At 45.9% G+C, this 19,507-nt stretch overlaps 1 protein-coding gene across 7 annotated transcripts in view; it reads left to right on the top strand.

Moving 5' to 3' along the window:
* Nucleotides 1–11,973, top strand: part of MGA (MAX dimerization protein MGA) — a 96,551-nt gene extending 84,578 nt beyond the window's left edge. For 6 of the 7 annotated variants that reach the window (XM_048855258.2, XM_048855256.2, XM_048855255.2 and 3 more), the window contains 4 exons: nt 1,172–1,402; nt 1,894–2,073; nt 3,657–3,809; nt 7,308–11,973. In XM_048855258.2, coding sequence (XP_048711215.1) covers nt 1,172–1,402; nt 1,894–2,073; nt 3,657–3,809; nt 7,308–8,617 — 1,874 coding nt within the window. In that variant the 3' untranslated portion in view covers nt 8,618–11,973. The remainder of the gene's footprint in view (nt 1–1,171; nt 1,403–1,893; nt 2,074–3,656; nt 3,810–7,307) is intronic. The other variant, XM_048855254.2, reaches the window with a different exon arrangement.
* Nucleotides 11,974–19,507: the final 7,534 nt, after the last annotated feature.

Genomic DNA, 19,507 nt, shown 5'->3' with positions numbered 1-19,507 from the left:
GGGCCATTGGTTGTTAGGTCTGAGTTCTGTCTATCAAAGCTGCAGACAGGCTGAAGACCAATTTTAAGATCTAATGTTTCTCCTTGAAGAAAGGAAATTTTGGGTAAATGCTGATACATTTTCCTGTTTCTGTGGTGTGCTCTAGACCGGGGTGGACAAACATTTTAGCCTGAGGACCACATCGGCATTGCGAAACTGTATGGAGGGCCGGGTAGGGAAGGCTGTGCCTCCTGAAACAGCCTAGCCCCGCCCCCTGTCCGCCCCTCCCACTTCCCGTCCCCCTCAGAACTCCCGACCCATCCAACCCCCGCTGCTCCCCGTCCCTTGACTGCCCCCTCCTGAGATCCCCACCTCGAACTGCCCCCCAAGAGTCCACCCCCATCCAATCCCCCCGTCCCCTGACTGCACTGATCCCTGTCTACACCTCCGCCCCCAAACAGGCCCCCCGGGACTCCCATGCCTATCCAACCCCCCTTGTTCCCTGACACCCCCCCTCTCCAAAACCTCTGCCTCATCCAACCGCCCCTGCTTCCTGACTGCCTCAACCTCTGTTGATACCCCTGCCCCCCGGGACCCCACCCCCTATCCACCCCCCCCGTCCCCTGACTGCTCCAACCCCTATCAACCCCCCACCTCTCCCGACAGCGCCCCAGGGACTCCTATGCCTATCCAACTGCTCCCTGTCCCCTGATTGCCCCGGGACCCCCTGCTCCTTATCCAGCCCCCCCTCTCCCCGCCCCCTTACCATGCTGCTCAGAGCAGCAGGAGCTTGCAGCCACACCGCCCGCCCGGAGCCAGCCATGCTGCTGCGCTGCCCGAGAGGAGCAGCGGGCCAGAACACTGGCAGTGCGGTGCGCTGAGGCTGTGGGGGAGGGGGAGGGGGAACAGCAGGGGAGGGGCTGGGGGCTAGCCTCCACGGCTGGGAGCTATGGGGCTGGGCAGGACAGTCCCGTGGGCTGGATGTGGCCCACAGGCTGTAGTTTGCCCACCTCTGCTCTAGACTATTCTTTGGAGATTGAAGGGGGTTTACTGCGCCCCCACCACCACCACCAAAATATTTGCATTGGGGCTAACCTGCTGGGTCTGCATGGTTCCATTCCAACTCTTAGTCCTGCAAGCGAATAGAATCTGAGGACATGTTGACTCTCTGTCTCTGTTAACCTTTCTACAGGTAAGACAGAAGAGGTGGTCCTGAAGAAGCTAGAATATATTTATGCCAAACAGAAAGCAGTAGAAGCACAAAAGAAGAGGAAACAAGTTGAGCCAGAGGAACTTGTGTCCACTAAGCCCAGCAGACAGCAAGAAGAATCCTCCACTTCCTCCAAAGAGTTGGAACAAATGATTGTGACAAATAGGCGGGGGAAGCCATTGATACTCGCCAGGAAAGGAGGCCAGGCCGCCGGTAGGCTGGGAAAGATATATTTTTCCCTTTGCAACTAGATCAAACATATATCATTGGATCTCTTGGGTGGGAAATAGCAGCCTGCTTTGTGTAGCCATCTTGCTATAAATTTATTAATTTAATACAAAGTAAAGGTGAAGTATTAAAACAAGAATGTTTGTGTATGTTATGTATATTGTACGTTCTAAGGTACAGTCTAAGAGAGTCTGGCAGTTTACAAAAATCACATTAACTACTTCTGTGATTGGTTATGTGGGGTCTGAGGTCTGCACATGGGGGAATTAAGATAATCTGAGTTTGCCAGTTACTAGCCGATTGTAGCCAAGAAAATTGTCCAAATTGAGCAAAGTGGGCTGAGGACACCAACATTGATACTCACCCAAAAGAGAACTGCTGTTCACTAGTAAGTTTATATTGGTTAAAGGCCTTTTGGCATGCAGTGTCAGAAATATCACTTACAGTGTATGATTTATATTTGTGTTTTTATACAGTCGAGACTACATCCTCTCCTATTACATTAACTACTGCCAGCCTAGTGATGACTCCACAAGGGCAAGTGCTTACACTGAAGAGCCCCCTGATGCCAGGACAGGTAGCCACTGTTCCTTCTACACTCCTGCAAGCTGAGCTAAAGCCTCAAGTTGCCAGCAACACAGTGACAACACAGCCAGGTAAGGTCACATGATAGCAGGTTTTGGAAGGTAAGAACTGGTATTGAATCTGTATCTCTGTTCATTTATGCACTTCAGTTTATAAAAATAACATTTTTTCCTGTAAGAAGGCGTGTGCCTCACCAATAGTGTCCTTTTATATCGTTCTTTCTGTATTTTCACAACTTCACTGAGTGTGGTGGATTCTTACGGAAATATACGTGTTTCATAAAACAGAGCTACAGTAACTCCTCACTTAACGTTGTAGTTATGTTCCTGAAAAATGCGACTTTAAGTGAAACGATGTTAAACAAATCCAGTTTCCCCATAAGAATGAATGTAAATGGGGGGGGGGGGTTAGGTTCCAGGGAAATTGTTTTTTTGCCATACAGTACATACATACTATAGTTGGGCGGTGCCCCTGCCTTACCCCACACAGGAACAGCCCACTGGCACTGGAGACAATGAGGCAGGCAAGGAGGCTGAAGGTGCTGTAAGCTAGGAGAAGCATGTTGTGCAGCAGCAGTGGCAGCTTCCCCTACTCTGCAAGCATCAGGGGTGGGGGGGCTCAACCCTCGGCCTGCCCGCTCCACCCCTTGCCCCAAGCCCCCATCCTTAACCTGCCTCTTCTTCGCCACCCTTCACTCTGCACATTGCGTCCTCGCTCCTCCCTCCTCTGCCTCCTGCCCATGGCAATCAGCTGGCTTGTGGCATTCAGGAGGGAGTGGGGAGAAGCGAGGACATGGCGCGTAGGCTCCCCCTCCCTCCCCTGCCTCCTGAACACCGCAAGCCAGCTGATTGCCACGGGCAGGAGGCAGGGGAGGGAGAGGGAGACTGCGCAGCACGTCCTCACTCCTCCGCGCTCCCTCCTGCTTGCGGCAGTCAGCTGACTTGCGGCGTTCAGGGGGCAGGAGGGAACGGGGAGGAGCAAGGACTCCGTGCGCAGCTTCCCCCCTCCCTCCCCTGCCTCCTGCCCGCAGCAATCAGTTGGTTTGTGGCGTTCAAGAGGCAGTGGAGGGAGGAGGAGCCTGCGCACCGAGTCCTTGCTCCTTCCCCTTCCCTCCTGAATGCCAGAAACCAGCTGATTGCTGCGGGCTGGAGGAGGGGGAAGGCGCTGATCCGTGGAATCTGCCAGCAGGCGGGAGGTGCTGTGGGGGGGCGTAGGGGAGCTGCCAGCTGTGGACAAAGCAGACAGCCAAACTACATTATAACAAAGCATTGCACAACTTTAAATGGAGCATGTTCTGTAATTGAGCAGGGACATAAGATCAAAACAACGTTAGGCGGGGAGTTACTGTACTTGATTATACAACCAAAATCTTAACCAAGTCAATTGAGCTGTTTATGGTTTTATCATCAGGTAAATAGAATCTGTTGTTGAATGTTAGTATTTCCAAATGAAAGAGAAAGGAAAAATATCTGAAATGTTGTGTAGAAGGGAGAGTATCGGGCTGATTTGTATTAGAAATAGAACAATCAGATAACCATTTCATAGACTGCTTTCAGATGGTAGTATAGTATCAGATACGGCATGGAGCTGTAGTGCTGTATTTCCTGTTTTTGAGCCGATATCTAAAAAAGAATTGCTCTTCTTCCCAAATAAGGTATTGCATCCGTGATGATTCAGCTACCAGGCTCAACAGTTCCTGTCCAAGTGAAAGGCATCCTCACTAACTCAGCCATTCCCATTACATTGTCAACCATTGCCAGTAACCCAGTGCCCCCCGCTGTAGGAACAGCTGCAGAACCTGCTTCAGGTAAGTTCTTCAATCACAAATCCTTATGTTTGGGGGTATGGAAAGCTCTCTTTGCAAATATTTAGGTTCAGCTTTTCTTCAGGATAGTAAATAACATTGCATCTCACCTTCACGGTTTTGTAGCTCTCAGTAAAATTATGTGCGGGGGGCAGGGGCATTTATTTGACCTCCTATTCAGCAGCACTTAAGGTTTGAGCCATCTTGGAAGTCTCATGTCTGACACTATTAAAGCTGAACCATTTGACAGAAGTATTGTGCATGGGGTCTAGGCAGAGATAGTGGATGTTTATATTAGTAGAGCTTCCTGTCATCCAGTGCATAGAACTCCAAGAGACGACCACTCGCCATCTTACTGGAGATACCCATATAATAGGGCATATGGAGCAAAGGAGGAAAGGAAAAGGTCAGTTTCAGATGTAGGGCTGGGGAAAATCTGACTGCCGTGTTTCGGAACTGTTTTGGAATCCAAAGCAGATGCTACCAGTGTAGCAGTGTACAGCAGATTATTGTGCAAATACAGTAATATTTCTTGATGGCAGTGAGCATTACATGGCTTTCACCAACCCACTTCAGAAAATTCCTCTTCACTGAAGAAGCTCTGGAAAAGGAGAGGCTGGTAAACTTAGCTTAGTGAATGATGGCAGTAATTCCACTATTAATTAGAATGAACTAATCATTATTCTAAAAATTAATGTAGAAGTGGCACTCTACATAGGCCTGCTCTGTAGTAGTTATATCTACTGACTTCAGGGCAATGAATAAACATATTGCTTTTACTTCTGCTTCTGGAGAGCAAGCACAGTTAAGAGAGACTGTGTGAGGATTTTCTGTCTTGTGTATCACCAGAAGAATTGTTTGCTATATTCCAATCAGTTTTGCTTGTGTCAATCCACTGAAAACAGGAGGAATTGCACACGTGGCACTGAGGGACATACCCTGTATTTTCAGGCTTACACAAGTGTAATTGAGGGCTGAATTTTGTCTGCAGAATTCTTACTACTGGTAGGTTTCAGAGTAGCAGTCATGTTCGTCTGTGTCCGCAAAAAGAAAAGGAATACTTGTGGCACCTTAGAGACTAACAAATGTATTTGAGCATAAGCTTTCATGAGCTACAGCTCACTTCATTGGATGCATGCAGTGGAAAATACAGTAGAGGAATTTTATATACACAGAGAACAGGAAACAATGGGTGTTACCATACACACTGTAACGAGAGTGATCAGGTAAGGTGAGCTATTACCAGCAGGAGAGGGGCGGGGAGAGGGAGAACAACCTTTCGTAGTGATCATCAAGGTGGGCCGTTTCCAGCAGTTAACAAGAACGTGTGAGGAACAGTGCGGGGGGGGAATAAACATGGGGAAATAGTTTTACTTTGTGTAATGACACATCCACTCCCAGTCTTTATTCAGGCCTAGGTTAATGGTGTCCAGTTTACAAATTAATTCCAATTCAGCAGTCTCTCGTTGGAGTCTGTTTTTGAAGGTTTTTTTGTTGAAGAATTGCAACTTTTAAGTCTGTAATCGAGTGATCAGAGAGATTGAAGTGTTCTCTGACTGTTTTTTGAATTTTATAATTCTTGACGTCTGATTTGTGTCCATTTATTCTTTTACATAGAGACTGTCCAGTTTGGCCAATGTACATTGCAGAGGGGCATTGCTGGCACATGATGACATATGTCACATTGGTAGATGTGCAGGTGAACGAGCCTCTGATAGTGTGGCTGATGTGATTAGGCCCTATGATGGTGTCCCCTGAATATTTATGTGGACACAGTTGGCAACGGGCTTTGTTGCAAGGATAGGTTCCTGGGTTAGTGGTTCTGTTGTGTGGTATGTGGTTGCTGGTGAGTATTTGCTTCAGGTTGGGGGGCTGTCTGTAAGCAAGGACTGGCCTGTCTCCCAAGATCTGTGAGAATGATGGGTTGTCCTTCAGGATAGGTTGTAGATCCTTGATGATGTGCTGGAGAGGTTTTATTTGGGAGCTGAAGGTGATGGCTAGTGGCGTTCTATTATTTTCTTTGTTGGGCCTGTCCTGTAGTAGGTAACTTCTGGATACTCTTCTGGCTCTGTCAATCTGTTTCTTCACTTCAGCAGGTGGGTACTGTAGTTGTAAGAACGCTTGCTAGAGATCTTGTAGGTGTTTGTTTGCCTCTGTCTGAGGGGTTGGAGCAAATGCGGTTGTATCTTAGAGCTTGGCTATAGACAATGGATTGTGTGGTGTGGTCTGGATGAAAGCTGGGGGCATGTCGGTAAGTATAGCGGTCAGTAGGTTTCCGGTATAGGGTGGTGTTTATGTGACCATCGCTTCTTAGCACAGTAGTGTCCAGGAAGTGGATCTCTTGTGGGGACTGGTCCAGGTTGAGGTTGATGATGGGATGGAAATTGTTGAAATCATGGTGGAATTCCTCAAGGGCTTCTTTTCCATCGGTCCAGATGATGAAGATGTCATCAATGTAGCGCAAGTAGAGTAAGGGCATTAGGGGATGAGAGCTGAGGAAGCATTGTTCTAAGTCATCCATAAAAATGTTGGCATACTGTGGGGCCATGCGGGTACCCATAGCAGTGCCACTGATCTGAAGGTATACATTCTCCCCAAATGTGAAATAGTTATGGGTGAGGACAAAGTTCAGCCACCAGGTTTGCCATGACATTATCGGGGATACTGTTCCTGACGGCTTGTAGTCCATCTTTGTGTGGAATGTTGGTGTAGAGGGCTTCTATATCCATAGTGGCTAAGATGGTGTTTTCAGGAAGATCACCGATGGATTGTAGTTTCTCCAGGAAGTCAGTGGTGTCTCGAAGATAGCTGGGAGTGCTGGTAGCATAGGGCCTGAGGAGGGAGTCTACATAGCCAGACAATCCTGCTGTCAGGGTGCCAATGCCTGAGATGTCAACTGATGGAAATGGCCCACCTTGATTATCACTACAAAAGGTGGTGGTGTTTTTTTCTCTCCTGCTGGTAATAGCTCACCTTACCTGATCACTCTCATTACAGTGTGTATGGTAACATCTGTTGTTTCATGTTCTCTGTGTATATAAAATCCCCCTACTGTATTTTCCACTGCATGCATCCGATGAAGTGAGCTGTAGCTCATGAAAGCTTATGCTCAAATACATTTGTTAGTCTCTAAGGTGCCACAAGTCCTCCTTTTCTTTTTACTATTGGTAGTCAACTGACAGATGGGAAAAGATCCTAAGATGAGTTTGCAAGGGTTGGCCTTAGGGGGGAAAACCTCTATCAAACATGCTCAACTGAAAAACAAAAATTCTGCTAGACAATAGACATCATGGGATTTCATATTATTTATACGACTCACTCTTCAGAGTGGATTGAATGTTAAGTTTGTAGGGGAAAAAAAGAAGGTACAAACCGCTCAAGACACTCTATTTCAGCAGATGCTTTAAACTCTTTGTAAGGGTGGTTTTGTTGGGGGGGCAGATTGTCTTCAGCTTCAGTCACCAGTGATCCTGATGAGTTTTGCTTTGTTTGGTATTGCAGAGAGTGAAGACTCATTCATGATGCCAAAGATTGTTAATGTGACATCACTGGCTGCTGAAGGGGGTGTGAATTTAAACCTGAATAGAAACAAGAATTCTCATGTAACCCCAGGTGCTGGTGCCAAGACATCTGAGCCGTCCCTGAAAGCAGGACCTCATGAAAGTAGGCGGAATGAGGACATCCTTTCAGAAGAAAAAAACAAGGCATCTCCTGGAGACAGCTGTGGAGATGGAAGAAGTGCCACAGGGCCCACACAAATTTTCCTTGAAAATAAAGACAACAGCTTTCCACAGATTCGGAATGTAGCCGGTGTGAAGGACTCCTCAGAGTCCTTTGCTAAAAAGTCTTGCATTGGAGAGTTTCTTGGAAGCCAGGGGAGGAGGAAAGAGACTGATCAAGGAGGGGAAAGGTTGAAGCCAAAGGATTCTCCATTCCGCAAGCTGAAGGTTAAAGATCTCAAAGACTCCAGGATAGAAATGGAACTGAGGAAGGTAGCCTCTGCAATAGAGGAAGCAGAACTAGACCCAAGTGAGTTACTGGGCAGCATTGAGGAGAGTGATGACACTGATGAAACCCTCACTTCACTTCTCAATGAAATTGCCTTTCTCAATCAGCAGCTGAATGATGACACTTCTGGCATGTCAGAGCTGCCCAGTACCCTGAGCTCAGACTTTTCTCCAGAAGACTCTGAAACTCGGAGGGGAACTGCCAGTGAACTGACCACTGCAGCTGGAGCCTCCTTCCAGTTTGGTCACTTGGGTAGCAGTTTCAAGGGCCTTTCTGAAGTTCGAGAGAGTAGTGGCTCCATAAGTCCCCTCCTGCTTCACCTGGAAGATGACGACCTTACTGATGGTGAGAGGAACTCTGCAGAGCCTTCATCTCAAGCAGATATTTTGAAGATAGTGATAGGCTCTGAAATGAAGGACCCACTTGCCAACCTTTCAGTAACTGGTGGTGGAAGTGGTAAAACCTTAGATCCCCTGGCAGAGATCAATGTGTCTCCTCCAATCCTGCAGATGAAAACTAATCTAGAAGCTGGTAACACTGACACACTGTGGAGGCCTATGCCCAAACTAGCACCACTTGGGTTAAAAGTTGCAAATCTTCCTTTAGACTCAGAAGGGCAGAGTACCAAGGTGATGCCAGTATTGGCACCTGTAGTTGCAAAACTGGCACCCGTTGGTTTAAAAACTAAATTACCTGCAACTGACCTGGAAGGACAGGACAGTAAAATAATGCCCACATTAGCATCTGTGGTTGCAAAATTGAACAGTATTGGGACCTTGCCTTCAAATTCTGCAGGCAAATAAATACTTGGATTTTTTAGAGACCGAAAGGAAAATCTGGAGCAATTTGGACTATGAAAGGAATTGGTATCTTGAGTTTTAACATCTTCCCTTGTCTCCAGACACTTGTTCCTATATCCCTGTAAAGAAAATATGGTATCAGTGCACTCTTCTGACTGAGGGCAGGCCCCAAGCTGAGAAATCAATGCTATGAAACTTTAATTGTGCTAACATAAATTTTACCTCACTATTGTGTTCTGGATGTTCATCCCCCAGAAAGAAAGATGATGATGTACTACCATTGCTGGGCATATGGTATCCTTCCAACAGTGGGTCCTTCACAAAGAGTTTAGGAAACTAGAGGTCTGATGGACCCGGGCCACTGAGAGATTCATACCCTAACAGAGATGCAGTTGTTTCTGGATGAGGAGAAATCAGGAGTACTGGCGTTTGTACCAGCCAAATTAAGTATCTATGCAGAAGCAGGGGTGTTCACAGCTGCAGTTTGTGCACAGCCCACAAAATGTAATGAGCTTGTGTAAATGAGATTGGAGCAAGCTTTTTCAGACTGGTTGCCTTGGGTGGAGGAATGGGAGATCAGGGATAGATTTCCCAGAATGCTAATGTCAAAAATTTCCGTTCTTCAGTGAGTGAGAATTATCTTCCTGCTCAGACTCTCTCTGGTAATTTCTGCCCACATCATTTCTGTATGAAATCTTAAACTCCCATTTTAAGGTGAAGAAGGAAATTTTCATAGTGATGATTGCAACACCCCAGTGTTGTTTTTTTAGTTAGCTAATTTTAAAAAGAGAAAACCCTGCCATGTTCTTCCTTGAGCGTGCTGGGAATGAGACCGCATCCAGAACGAACAGATTCAGACAGGAGAAATCCATCTGAGTACCAGATTGCTAACTCCTTAAAAGCATCGCTGAGGTAGTTTGAGTGTCATTTGTCTCCATTCTTCTCTCCTTCCTTCCCTATTTCCTCCCTTCCTCATGGTTCTTGAAGACATATACATCTCAAAGACATTTACAGGAAGTGACCCTTTCAGAATTATTAGGACATGAAAGTGTGTGTGCGTGCGTGCGTATGCACGCGTCCTTCCAAACTATCCATTTCTTTATGAATTCAGGAAAGGTACTCAGAAGTTCTCATTGCATTTACGCAAGATGTGTATAGCAAAAAAACAAAAAATGCTTATTACCAGGGAAATCAGGCAGTATTTGAATCACAAGATGTATTTTTTATTCTCTTCTGCCACCACTTATTCAATAAACTGTAGTTACTCTTCAATGTTAAGCTGTTGGAAGTGAAGGGCCTGCAGACTGTAAAGATATTTATATTTTTGTACACAATTTTTGTTTTCTTAGCTTCCTTGAAGAATGAAATTTTCAGCCGAGAAGAGACTATTTGTTAATGTGTATAAATGATTTTTTCCTATCTAGTTTGTAAATAATAGGAATTATGGTGGACTTCAGGAGCTTCTTAGGTGCTCCTCAAAAGTGAAAATCACTGCTGTGAAAATTGTGTAGAATCTGGAAAACAGCGCATTTTGCCTTTCTTGCATAATTGTATTTAGGAATGTAATCCCTGCTCTTAATGCCTCAGCAGCAGAAATTGGGATTCCACGTGCCCCCAGTGATCCACCCCACCCCCTCCACCCCGCCGTGATGCACTATTGCGGGAGCTTCCATCTCTCCCAGCGCCAAGGCTGTGCCTGTGTCTGACAGTCACATGCACGTGCTGTAAGTGATGATCTTCCACTCTTCAGAAGCAGCGTCAAACTCTACATTTGCAAAAGTATGCCCTATACAGTAAGCTGCAGCTTCTGGACCTGTGTCTAGAATGGCTGTGTCACTGGGTATGTATATCTTGTGTTGTTTCCTTTTCTTTGTTACAATTTCCTATTGGGCTTCAGAGCAAAGAAAGGGTTCTTAAGATGGGCATGCATAAAGTTGCTCCAGACACTGTGTAATGGAGGTGTCTTCACCTTAGGATTCTACAAGGCATTTTTGAAAACAGTTGGAGAGGTGTGTGTCACTTCTACTGCCTTTGCATATTTTACAGTTTAACCTCAGTTTGTATCATAAATGCTAATCTCCTTCCTGCACTAAAGGGTTGAAGAAGAGGGTGTGGGTTAGTATGAGAGCCATGCAAAGCCTTACGGATATCATTCAATGCCTTATAAAGGGGAACTAGCCTATAAATACATGTTTACATCTACTCCTTAGAGATTAAAGGCTAGATCCGAACCTCATTTACACCAGTATAAATCTGGAGTAACTATATTGATCTCAGTTGAGTTACACCAGATTTACACTGATGTACCTGAGAGGTTGGCCCTGGGTATTTTAAATTGGCTGAGGTTGCTTGTCATTATGCCCAAGACAGTTTGATTTGCCATTAAATTCAACTCCTTGCTGTGTGAAACAGCCATCAGCATTGCACTGACGGTGCCACACACACAAAAAAGCCACTAAATTTCCTCTCTGGCCCCTATCGCTTCTTGAGCCAAAATGGCTGCTGTTCACTTTAGTGTTAAAATTAAATGTGCATTAATCCATGTCTGTACATTAAGAAAAATATGCCTTTCACATTTCATAGGACACAGATAGCATTAAAGTCACTCAAACACTCTTTTAAAATAACCCTTCTGCCTTGAGGGGCAAGATGATAGAAAATGCCTAGATATATATTTACTGTTTGGCAGTGGGCAGTCAGGAATGCCTGCTGTAACAAAAGCATATTGTTGAGATAAAAGCTGACCTGCCTGATGCCAGAAAACTATCAGTAAGTCAGCTGAGAACAGACCCCAAAGTCAAAAGAACCAATAGGCACACAGCCAAGAAAGATGTTGGCAGGTTCTGCCAAGCAACAAAGCCCCTTTGAAAAGCTCATTAGCCTTTGCTTTTCCTAACCCTCACATCCCATCTTTGCATTTCACTATAATTTTGAATGTCGAATCCCTTCCCACCCACAGCCCCCAAATCAACTGGTTGGGAACAAACCTTTTGGAAATTATGCACACTATTTTTAAGAGACAATAATGCAAGAATGTGTTACTTTGGTAGCGAGTGGGTTTTGGAATCAGGAGAACAATAGAAACCCCTGCAAAGAGCACATTCTCACTAGACCAAGTATCCTGGAAATTTTGTTTGGTTTTTTAGACATGTCTGTAAATAGACAAATGTTTTTAAGAATATAATGCAATGTCAGATTTAGCTTTTTTCCTTTTATATATTAAAAATATATCTTTCCCTCTTTTCAGCTTTTGAAAAATTGATATTTTTGTAGAAATCTAACAGTACGGGACTGTTCAATGACTGTATGTGAGAGAGAGGAAATGTAAAACTAAAATAAACCAATCAAGTTCAACCAGGGACTGGCTTTGGAAGCTTTTATTATTGGGAGGGAGAATGGGATGAATAATAAAGTATTAATTGCCTTGGTGGTGGTGTGTGGAATTGCACAACCAAGCAAAGCTAGAAATATTTAGTCTTTAAATATAGTTCACGCTCTGTATTTATTTTGTGTGTACTGCGTTAACACCTAAGAGCGCCAGTCATGGATCAGGTGCTGTACAAACACAGAACAAAAAGATAGTCCTTCTCCCAAAGGGCTTAATTTTCATCTCTCTGCTTCTCCAATAAATCAGAAACAAATATCAACTTCTCATATAAAAGAGGGGATTGTTTTTGTTAATGGAAAGTCTTAAAGATTTGATCAGACAGTTTCCAAGGAGGCTTTGCTTCTCTACTGTTGTGTTTTACTGCAGTGGTACAGATATTGATGTATACATTTGAGCATTTTTTCGAACTGCATAAAAAAAATTAAAAACAAATGGTTTGGGGTGAGAGATTGAGAGATTAGAGCAAGAATATAAGCAGGGGGGACAGTGATGCTCTTTTTTTTTTAGAGTCTGTTTTCAGTTGTTTTGACTGTTTTGTCTTGCTGGCGTGGACAGATGCATTAATGGCTGGCTTGTCCATTGCAGCAGCAAACCATTGGAAATAATAGTCTGTCCTCAGCCAGGAATACCTAAATTTTATGGGATTTAAGTGCAGCAAAAGCAGCTTTTCAGAAGCCCAAAGACTACTACATTTATATATGCAAGTTAAAAACACACACTACTTATTAAACACAAGAAAATGAATAAACTAGAAAGATGTATCTTATTTTTCTCCTCTTTCTGTCCTATCAATTTCTACTATTATTTGCTCCTTGTTATCTCAGTGCTCTTTTCTGTCTCATCTGTTGTTCTCTTGCTTTCCTTTTCTCTCCTGTTCTTCCGCTCCTTTCTCGCCTCAGCCTCAAGGTCAAGCGTTCTTTTCCTTGCCATTTACCTGCACTCTTGCAGTGTGCTGGAGTCTGTCTGCTGGTTCATTTTGTCTGTCCATAGCCCTGTAGTTTTCCATATTTACTTCCAGCCCCGAGCATCCTGCAGATCAGGGCATTTTGAGTCACAATGTCCCACGCTTGTATGGACTTCAGAAACATCATGTATAAATGAGGCTGCATTTGGCTCTGCTAACTTTGTCATTCTAATGGGCTATACTGCAGTGTCCTTTAGGGCTCAGAGAGGAACCCTTCTGGAGCAACAGCACCCGTCTTAAACGAGCCCTGTAGAGAAAACTCCAGATTTTTGCTTTCCGGTTCGTGCAGAACCAGTATGGATTGAAGGTTGTGTTTAAGGGATCTTTGGCAGGTGGCTCTTGTTAAATTAGTTAAACTAAGGCTATCTACCCTGCTGCTATCTTTTTGGGTGGGAGTGAAGAAGTCCAGAGAGCAGCTCCCAAGCCCTATCTAACAAGCTTCATGTTTTTATCCCTGGTCTCATCTGAGCTACTGTAATGGAAGCAGGGAAACTGGCGTTTCTTCCTCAGGGTCAATTCATGATGAGAGCTCTCAGCCCGGAAGGATTTTTCCCTTGAGACCCAAAGAGCCTATAAAACCCCATCACAGACTCTAGCCAGAAATACTAATTTAATATTAGGTACAACAGCTCATATCCTTGCCAAAGGTTGACACAATTACTGGAAGAGATTTGAATATCACCAGTCATTTTAATAAGGCTGTGACCATGTAAATGGAAAAACTATGGAGTGAAAAGAAAAGAAAACCCAGTTTGACTGTAGAGTAGGATGAAAATAAATTATTCAGCAATCCACTAGAATTCATTATTTGTTACCCAGAAGTTACTTTCACAATTTTCACACATTTCAAACCCTTAGCTGGAGGAAGTAAATTTCGGGGCCTAAAAAGTCCCATGGAGCTACTGTCCCAAAGCATGGGAAGATCAGTCTTCATGCCCTATATTATTATTTACTAGAACTGGTTGCAAAAATGTTTTTCCTTGCAAAGAAAAATTCTTTGAATTGTTTGGGTTTTCTTAGGAAAAAGAAATATTTTTAAATGGCTGTTTTTTTTTCCTTGCAAAACTTTCTGCTGTGTTGACAAAGCTCTTTTCTGTCAAAAAGCATTGTGATGGCAGACTTTCCACGCTGTTCACTTCTGTGCCAATGCTCAGGGCTTGACCTTTTTTCAGTTGCTGGATTGGCAGTAGGCAGCACTCCTGTGATGAGCTGTTCTACTCAGGATATGGCCTCGAACGCTTCCTTCTGCAGTCTTCCCTTTAGTTAAAGCAAAGCAATAGTGCTGTGAAAATATAATCCTCGTTCCTCTCCCCAACACATCGACTGACGCATCTCCCATGGACCAAGAGCAGTTCCCCATTAGGACTTGGGACGTCTGTCCTGTGACTCTTGCTTAGAACCAGTGATGATTCTCCCAAAATCTTAACAGCGGGTTCCCTCCTCACCCCACGAGGGGGTTGTTGCCTACCCCCGGGACTCCTGCCCCATCCACCCCTGTCCCCTGACTGCCCCCAGAACCGGGTAGGAGGGTCTCGTGGGCCAATGTAGTGGGTACTCACCCCACCCCAAGAGCCAGAGGCACCTGGTGAGGTGGGGAGTCCCGGCGGTGCTTACCTGGGGCGGCTCCCAGGAAGCATCCAGCAGGTCCCTCTGGCTCCTAGGGGCAGGGGAGTGTAGCTGGGGGGGGAGCAGGGGGAGCGGCCGCTCCCTCCACTGATCACATCAAAAGTGGTGCCTTAGGCGCCGACTCCCTGGGTGCTGGAGCACCCATGGGGAAAATTTGGTAGGTGCAGAGCACCCACCGGCAGCTCCCCACCTGGCCCCAGCTCACCTCACCTCCGCTCTGCCTCCTCCGCTGAACGCGCTGCCCTGCTCTGCTTCTCCATGCCTCCCCCTCCCTCCCCACCCCGGCTTCCCACGAATCAGCTGTTCGGCTGGAAGCCTGGGAGGGCTGAGAAGCAGGCTGCGGCTTCACACTCAGGCCGAGGGTGGCAGAGGTGATCTGGGGCAGGGAGCGGTTCCCTGGGGCCCCGCCCCCCTGGGTTACCTCCTCATGCACCCCCCCCCCCGCCGCCCCAGCTCACCTCCACCTCCCTGGGGCTGAGCAGGAAGCCGCGGCCCACTTCTCAGCCTGCCCCAGCTTCCCGCACGAACAGCAGATTTGTGGGACGCCTGGGGGGGGGCGGAGAAGCAGGGTGGGGCAGCACGTTCAGGGGAGGAGGCAGAGTGGAGGTTAGCTGGGGCGGGGAGCTGCCTGTGGGTGCTCTGTACCCACCACATTTTCCCCTTGGGTGCTCCAGGGCTGGAGCACCCATGGAGTCAGTGCCTAAGGCGTCACTTTTGGCCAGTTAAATTTAGAAGCCCTTTTAGAACCGGTTGTCCCTCTTGGAACAACCGGTTCTAAAAGGGCTTTTAAATTTAACAACCGGTTCTAGCTCACCACAGCTTAGAACCCTTTTTCAAAAGAATCCAGTTCTGTGCAGAAGAGGAGATATCGTTCAGAAAACTCCCCAGGGCTAACTGAAGTGAAATTTAACATGTTTTCCCTGGGAGGAGCAAGGCTCAATGGTCATTGCTGATCTCAAGGAACTGCTGGGAATGGCAAACTCAGTGCTGTGGATCCTGGCATGTTTGCACGGGATGCTGACGGCTCTGATCTGGACTCTGGTTGACAGCACAGCTTGCTCATGAGCCCAGTCTTCTCTGTATCCTCCATGTAGCAGAATGCTCTAAGCAGTATTAATTTCTGGTGGATTTCCAGAACAAATCTGCCAGCTTGGTGGGGATAAGGTCTAATAACACTTCACGCTTCTGTAGCGCTTTTTGTTGTATGCCAACACTTATCCTAGGGTGCCTGCTCCTCTGGTCCATCTCCCAAGACCACATGGAGTCCAGTCAAGGGGTTTGTGCACAGGGCTTTTGCTTGCTCAGGAACGTGGGGTGAGGAGAATGTCCGCGCCACTTCTACACTTACTGGCCACATCTGACTGGTACTCATCTCACTTAATCCAAGGAGTAGATGCCATTACCCCCAAGGCATTCGGTCAATTAAAAACTGCAGCAGCTCTTGGAGCACCTATGGCACTCACAGCTAATGATCTAACTCAAATTCCCACTGCACTGTTGTAGCATTTCTTTATTTCCTTTGCTTAGCATTGCTGATGCCTTGCTAATTCTGCATTCAGCTGGTTCAGCTTTCTCCTGTCTAATCAATCTGCTCCTCCTGCCACTTTCCTTCAGCAATGCCATGATCCATTTTTCCCCACATCACACTGACAAGCAGCTATCCTATCATGAACTTTAGTTTGTGGCATTGCTAGGTCAACAGCAAGTGGCACGGATTTTCGCTCATTAAAACGAAAACACAGTAACACTGTCACAATGAAAAGAAGCTTAGCTTGGGATAGAGGCGCCTAATCCTTTAGGAGGCAGGAAGCCTGGGTTGTAGTCCCAGCTCTGCCACTGGCCTGCTGGGAGACCTTGGGTGAGTAATTTTACATCCCTGTGCCTCAGTTACCACATCTGTAAAATGGAGCCATTGATACTCTTGAGTTCTATGAATGAAAAGCACTATGTAAGAGTTAGATACTACGGTATTATTAAACATTGACTAATTAAATCCTATATTAGCAGCTTGCTTTCCATCTGGGATGTATGTGTTCTGCAGAAAATGGAGCAGAAAGCAGATGCCCTCATCTTTGATCCGGAGATGCAGTCCAAACAGATGACTGGTTCCAATATGCATCCATCTCTCTTCATGGGAGCGGAAGGATGCCCCTGATTTGAGATGATACATCATCACATGCTGGAAGTTTAGTCTCTGCAAGAGAAATCTCTATGGAAGTTGAGGGTGGCTGCAAACTGCCTAGTAAAACTCCATGGCCAGCACTCTGACAACTGGACATTAGGAGACTACTTGCAGTATCTTCACTATGGATGGAGAAAAAGACAGATGTTATTAAGTCTGTAAAGGGAAGGAGGAAGGGACATGGCAACATTTTTTAAAGTATTTTTTTATCAGAATAGTGGCATCGAGAACTTTCTCTTTGGAATATTCTGAGAACAAGCTACTGGCTTCCAATGAGTCAGCATAGTCCCTCCACCGTTGAGCCTCTTTTAGGTGCTCCCTATTAAACACAGCAGTCCTTGAGTCCTGCTCTGGGGCTTGGCTGACACAGCGCACACACTGGGTTCCGCCCCACCTGCTCGCACAGACAGGCTGATGGCCAGTCACCACCCAGCGGGGTGAACGGGAATCTCTGTAAACCAACGAAAGACCCAGTTCAGCGGGAGTCTGGGCTGCAGGCTTTGTTACATTCTCCCATTTAAATTACTGTTGAGCTGGAGCTGCGGAGTCCAAGGTGAAATTTCCTGACAGCCCAGGGGTTTGAATCCTGGGTTTTGCTTTGGCCCATTACAAATGACGGGCCAGGAATAAAGGTCAGATCCTGAGTCTGATCCAAACTCTCCTGAAGTTTGAGGGGGCTAGGACCAGCGTCAGTTTCATCTCTGGATTCATTGGGAGCCTTGCTACACTGTGATTTAATCAAAAGTGCTCAGCTCCCATTTGGGCACATAAAAAATGGAGTCACCAGAATTTCTAAAGAGCTCAGCAGCTAAGTGCTGTGCACCTTTGGAAATTGCGTCACTTCAGATAGGAGCCTACAGGGTCTCGGGGCATTCTGTGGGGAGAAACGGAGCCCCCACAGCTTAGCAGTGCACTGTGGCCTAATAGCCAGACTCAAAGGCTGCAGCATGGTGATGAGTGTGGCATGACAAGCTAGCTAGCTAGAAAAGGGAGGGGACAGGAATTGCAGCGGGATTTTGGGAAGATGGGGAAAGGGGTGGGATTAAATCAGGGCTGGGGAAAGGGAGGACTGAGAGTTCACAGGGTGTGAAACCTGTTGGGAAACAAAGATCAGGGAGCTGATTCCACACAAAAGGAGTTCCCATCTAGTCTGTAACCTTACCCAATATGTCCCAGAAGCCTGAGTGCTGCTCTTACTGGGGCTGAGGAAAGCAAATCTTTCTGGGTTGCATGAGCAGCACTGCAGGTGGCCAGCTGGCAGATGAACTGTAAGTGGGCTCAAGAAGAAAGCTGAACGTATTTCCGTGGTGCAGCATGTTGTGGGAAGTAACCATAGCTGAACAGTAGGGAAAAGATGTTTTAAAATGTGTTTGTTTTGCACTGAGCAGGGTAAACTGAGCCTGGAGCAACATTTGCAACCAGACACGTATGTTTGGCACAGCTTATTATGCTCACTGGCTGACATTTCACAAGACTAGGCTTTGTGGCGGGGATTTAAAGCATTAAAAGGGCATGTAGTTCTCAATGTCTACCACAAGAGGGCACCATTAGCAAACCGAAGTTCAAGGGCCTAGGGTTCCTGATTTGGGGTTGGAACGTAATCGATTAACCATATGGCAGTATGGGGTTTGTAAAGAGAGACAAGAATTATACCATTTTTTGTGGCTATCAAAATTTGCTAAAACCTCACTCCAATGGCTCCTTTTCCTACCCCATTCATGTATGGAGCAGCCACTGTGAATTGACCTGTGAGGCCCCTACCCTCGACTCCTTCAACCCCTCTCCAGGGATCCCTATTAGGGGTCAGTGATGGCTTGAGGGGCAGATGAGGCTAGCTGGCATTTTATACATGTTTATAGTAAAATGTAGAAGAAATGACAGAAGTGCACATGTGTACTTAACGATAACATACCTAACGATAACATACCTAACGATCACACCCCTCTCCTCCAATCCATAGCGCATCGCTTGTCTCTAGGTCATAAGCTTTCTTGGGCAAGGAGCATGCCCTTGTATGCGTTTGTCCAGTGCCTGGCACAAAGGGGCCTCAGTCCTGAAAGAGGCCCCTGGCCATTGCTATAATATCAATATTAAACAGCAATAATGGATAATATATGGTATCCACCAGATCCTTCACACTATCTAGGAGTGCAGAGCTGCAGAGAAGGCCAGCTGTGGATTTGATGGCAAACCATTTTAAACACCCACTTAAATATTTATTTTAAGAAAGTAAAACCATAATTTGTAAAAAAAAAAAACAAAAAAAAAAACCTACACAAAACTGACAACCTTAACAGGGGAGTTCTGTATTAACTATCACTGTAAAAACCTAGGTCAGAATTAGACCATGTCTACACTACAAAACTATGTCAACCTAACTTATACTGGCATCCCGCCATTGCAGTTATTACATCGCTTGGGTGTGTGCACACTTGGCTCCTATTCCAAATGACCTAGTAAAGGCTCCTTATTTATTTGTCCATCTTGTTGCTAATGGTTCCTGTTGCACCTATGTACATTCTTCCCAGTTCCCAGCAATGGGAGGAGTCATTTTAGCCTTTCCACAGCAGGGCTCATAGCTGTGCTAGAAACGATTGTCAAACACAATGAAAGCCTTGGGCCCTGACTACACTGAGATTTAAAACGTCATTGGCACTTTTCTAGGAACGTGGTTCATGCTAGCACGAGGCCATACGCTGAGAAATGCTGAGCATCTCCCATGATTTGTTTCCC

Source organism: Caretta caretta, chromosome 6 (genome assembly GCF_965140235.1).
Source record: "Caretta caretta isolate rCarCar2 chromosome 6, rCarCar1.hap1, whole genome shotgun sequence".
Lineage (NCBI taxonomy): Eukaryota > Metazoa > Chordata > Testudines > Cheloniidae > Caretta > Caretta caretta.
This window is presented reverse-complemented; position numbering and strand designations above follow the sequence as displayed.